Below are 3,684 nucleotides of genomic sequence, written 5' to 3'. Positions count from 1 at the left end.
GTCAGTCGGGGCACAGGCCTGGGTTGCAGGCTCGAGCCCCAGTGTGGAGCGTGCAGGAGGCAGCCGGTCAGTGATCCTCTCTCATCACTGATGTTTCTCTCTCCCTCTCCCTTCCTCTCTGAAATCAATAAAAACATTTAATAAAGTCATGTGGTGCCCAGCTGCCGGCTCCAACGCCGTCTCCTCACGTCGGCTCCCCCGTGCTGCTGAGGGAGCACGTGCACTAGTTTCCCATGAACCAGAGGCAAGTTGGGGCTGCTGTGTCGGCAGCTTTCAGATCTGAGTCTTGTCTTCTAAGAAGTACCTGTGCCTTTGGCCAGAAGTTATAATTGCTGCTGACTAAACAAAGGAGCTCTGGCAGCATCTTGCTAAAAATGGAGAACATAAAGTGGGAGGAAAAAAAAGGAGATCCAGGTTGTGTTTCTAGCCATTTCCTCTCCTGAGAGCAAGTGCGCCCAGGCCACGGCTGCGGCAGTCCTGGAATGGAGCGGGGCCGGGGAGCTCCTCCCAGGCACCTGCATCCCTGTCACATGGCAATGCAGGGTGGGGGCGTCAGGCACCACCGAGCTGTGTGTCCCTGTCTCGGTCCAGAGGCCAGACCACAGCAGCGACTGCGCGGGCCAGCTGGCTTTAAGGTACACGGCGGTGGGGGAAGGGTGTGCGGCGCGTGCCAGTGGCCAAGGCTCCCCGTGTTTTGGTCAGCAGTAAGGACTGGGGAGAAGCGCGGAGAAGCAGGAAAAGATGCAGTGATGAGGGACCAAGCCGGGAGGGAGGACTCAGCACCTGACCTGACCGCCCGCCCAGGGTCAGCGTCCGGGTTACAGGCGCACAGCGAAGAGCAGAGCACCCCCGGGGCTGAGCCGCGCTGCGGCCGGGCAGGCTGAGTGCCTCACCAGATGTTCCAGAGCACGTTCACCGCCTCGTTGGCTATGTTCTCAACAGAATGTCTGTGCTGCTCCTTCTCTTCCCGCGCAGGCACCTCGTTGGAATCCAGTCCCGCGCTACACTGTAACCAAACATCAAAAGTAGCACCTGGTTTAAAAGAACAATGAAACCAAATGGCTAATGACAGCGAAGAATCACAAAATCTAAACATCAGAAATGACAGTGGTTCACAAGCCTGCTCCTGTTTGGCAAGAGGACCAAGGAGTCTCGGGCTGGATTCCCAGTCAAGGGCATGAACTTGGGCTGCAGGATCCCTGCCCCCATTGGGGTGCATGCGGGAAGCATCCAACTGATGTGTCTTTCTCACATCGATGTTTCTCTCTCTCCCCGCCTCCCTTCCACTCCTCCACTCTCTGTGGAAATTAATGGAAAAAATTTCCTCGGGTGAGGATTAACAAGACAAACAAGACAAAAAATAAAAATGTAAAATCAATACCAAGTATTTAATCTAATGTGATAAAGACAGTAAACAAGGCAAAGAAAACCAACACACGGTAAGGTCTGACATCCACGCAGTGCCTTCTAAATGCAAGGTACCAGTCTACGCACCTCACATACACGGAGTCACTCAGCCCGCACCACAAGCCCATGAAGTAGAGGAACCACTGTCCAGTCTTCCACTACCAGCAGGAAACAGGTTCAGAGAGCTGCTGAGGGGGTAGCGTGGTGTGTGGTGCAGCTGGGATTCAGACCCAGGCATTCTGGCTCCAGAGCGGGTGCTGGGGACCACCTTGTGTACTGTGCCTCGAGCAGCATCCACGGCGTCCCCTAAAGCAAGGCCTCTCGCCTCGGCACGGCCGGCGTTTTAGGCTGGACGAGTCTCTACTGTGGGGCTGACATGTGCACTGCAGGAGGTTTGGCAGCACCCTCGGTCACCACCTGCCAGGAGCAGCCCCACCCCCAAGCTGTGACCATCACAGATGGCTCCTGTGGGGCAAATCACTCCTGGTGGGACCACTGCTTTACAAAGGATCAGGCTGGTGCCTCTCATAGAACTGGATGACCCCGAGAGAGCACCGAGTGAAAATCACCCCTCAGGACAGCACCGTGGATCAGGGGCACGCCAGCGAGAGAGCGCCTTGATCCCGGAGCTCGTATCACGCAAAAAAAGTTGGCACGGTATTAAATCTGGGAACTTAATGTCATCTCTCAGGCAAAAAAACAAACAAAACACAGATATTTTACAGATGCCAAGTGGACTGCTGTGAGGGTTTAACAGTATATAAAAGAGCACCTGGTGCATAAAGAAGGAATGCTAATTATTTTGTTGTATGAAGTTTAAAGTCTAAAGAGTCTGTTTATAGTTTTGGGAAGGTCTTTTCCAACTATTATATAAATAAAGGTAGTGGGAACAAACTAGAGACTGCTATCAACGACGATGAGAGATCAGTGTTTCCAGGAAAAGAAATAAAATTCCCATAGGATGTTTTGAGGGAAGACAACATAACACCCAAGTACTAAAACAAAAACATACAAAAAACCCCGAGTTTGCATACTAAACGCTCCACCTGACAATGGCCCCCAGGATACTGTAGAAGCTGCATACCTCCTGGAGCAGGGCGACCAGCGGCGTCATGATGTCCTTCGTCACCATGTCATCGCAAACCTCAAAGCCTCCACAAGCACTGAGATTCCTACACGAGGAGTTTAAGACACGTGTTACTTTCAGAGCACATCACAAAGCACCATGAAGCCCTCCAATGTATTTCCATTTCTAACCATTAAGGTTTCCCAGACGAAATTGCTTATTATTTTGATAAGATGTTGCAGAATCAATCCCTGGATTCCCACCTGTTCTGACTGCTGTCCTACCGGATGTAAACAAAGGACTTAGTCATGCAACAAGTCCGTCTGAGAAGCGCGTAGGTGCGTGCATACAGGGATGGGAGGGGGAAAGGCTTTTCCTATTTAATGTGAATAAGTCACAGCCTAATCTCACGTGAAGGGACCCTGTCTTGGAACCTACTGAGGACATCCCTGAGGCACCCCTGACCTGCGAAGCCAATGAATGAAACACAATAAATAGAGGCAGAGCTATAAGGACTACAAACACCAACATCTACTCTTGCCCCCTCTACAGTCCATTGGCTGCACAGCCGCCAGTGCCTTTTTGAAAAGGTAATTTGGATCATGTCACTTCTGCTCAGAACGAATAGGTCCTTTGGTCCCGCACCCCCAAGCCCTTGTCCATCTCTCCAGCCTCCCCGCCCTGTTAACACCGCGCCCCTACCCGACTCAGCCACACCAACCTTCCATTCCTTAACCGTGCCAAGGCCTCTGCTGCCTCCCTTCTCTGCTGCTCCTCCCCCGCCCCGGCCCAGTTCCTGGCAGCTGTCACCTAGAGGGCAATTTTAAAGCAACGTCTCACCCCCAACTCATCCTCTTCTGGGTTTTCTCCAGAGCGCATCTCACTCTGGAGGCAGGGATCTCGGCCCTCTCGCCCCATGTGCTGCCTGATCACAGTCCCCTGAACCCAGAAGCCCTGGCACATTTGTACTGGGAGCCTTTCCTGACTCTCAGGAGGCTCTGGAGGGTTCCTGGAGAGGGGGCAATGCGCGCTAGGCCCTGAGGGAGGGCGCTGGGCAGCCGGGAGCCTCTGGGGTCTGAGTTCAAATCCTCCCTCTGCAAATGGAGCCTCTGGGGTCTGAGTTCAAATCCTCCCTTTGCAAATCCTCCAGCTGCCCAGGATAGCTGCGCCGCCCGGCCGAGGCCCCGCGCCCCGGCCGCCCTCCCCGCTCA

The 3,684-nt window shown here is 53.6% G+C and overlaps 1 protein-coding gene across 1 annotated transcript in view; it reads right to left on the bottom strand.

Annotated features, from left to right (window-relative positions):
• The window catches only part of HEATR3 (HEAT repeat containing 3), a gene marked incomplete at its 5' end in the record, with an annotated part of 22,211 nt that extends 19,591 nt beyond the window's left edge, over window positions 1-2,620 (bottom strand). Inside the window, 2 exons of the mRNA XM_015572638.1 lie at window positions 894-1,006; window positions 2,492-2,620. Coding sequence (XP_015428124.1) covers window positions 894-1,006; window positions 2,492-2,620 — 242 coding nt within the window. The remainder of the gene's footprint in view (window positions 1-893; window positions 1,007-2,491) is intronic.
• Between the last annotated feature and the right edge of the window lie 1,064 nt (window positions 2,621-3,684).

This window comes from Myotis davidii, unplaced genomic scaffold (genome assembly GCF_000327345.1).
Source record: "Myotis davidii unplaced genomic scaffold, ASM32734v1 scaffold328, whole genome shotgun sequence".
In the NCBI taxonomy this organism is placed as follows: Eukaryota; Metazoa; Chordata; class Mammalia; order Chiroptera; family Vespertilionidae; genus Myotis; species Myotis davidii.
This window is presented reverse-complemented; position numbering and strand designations above follow the sequence as displayed.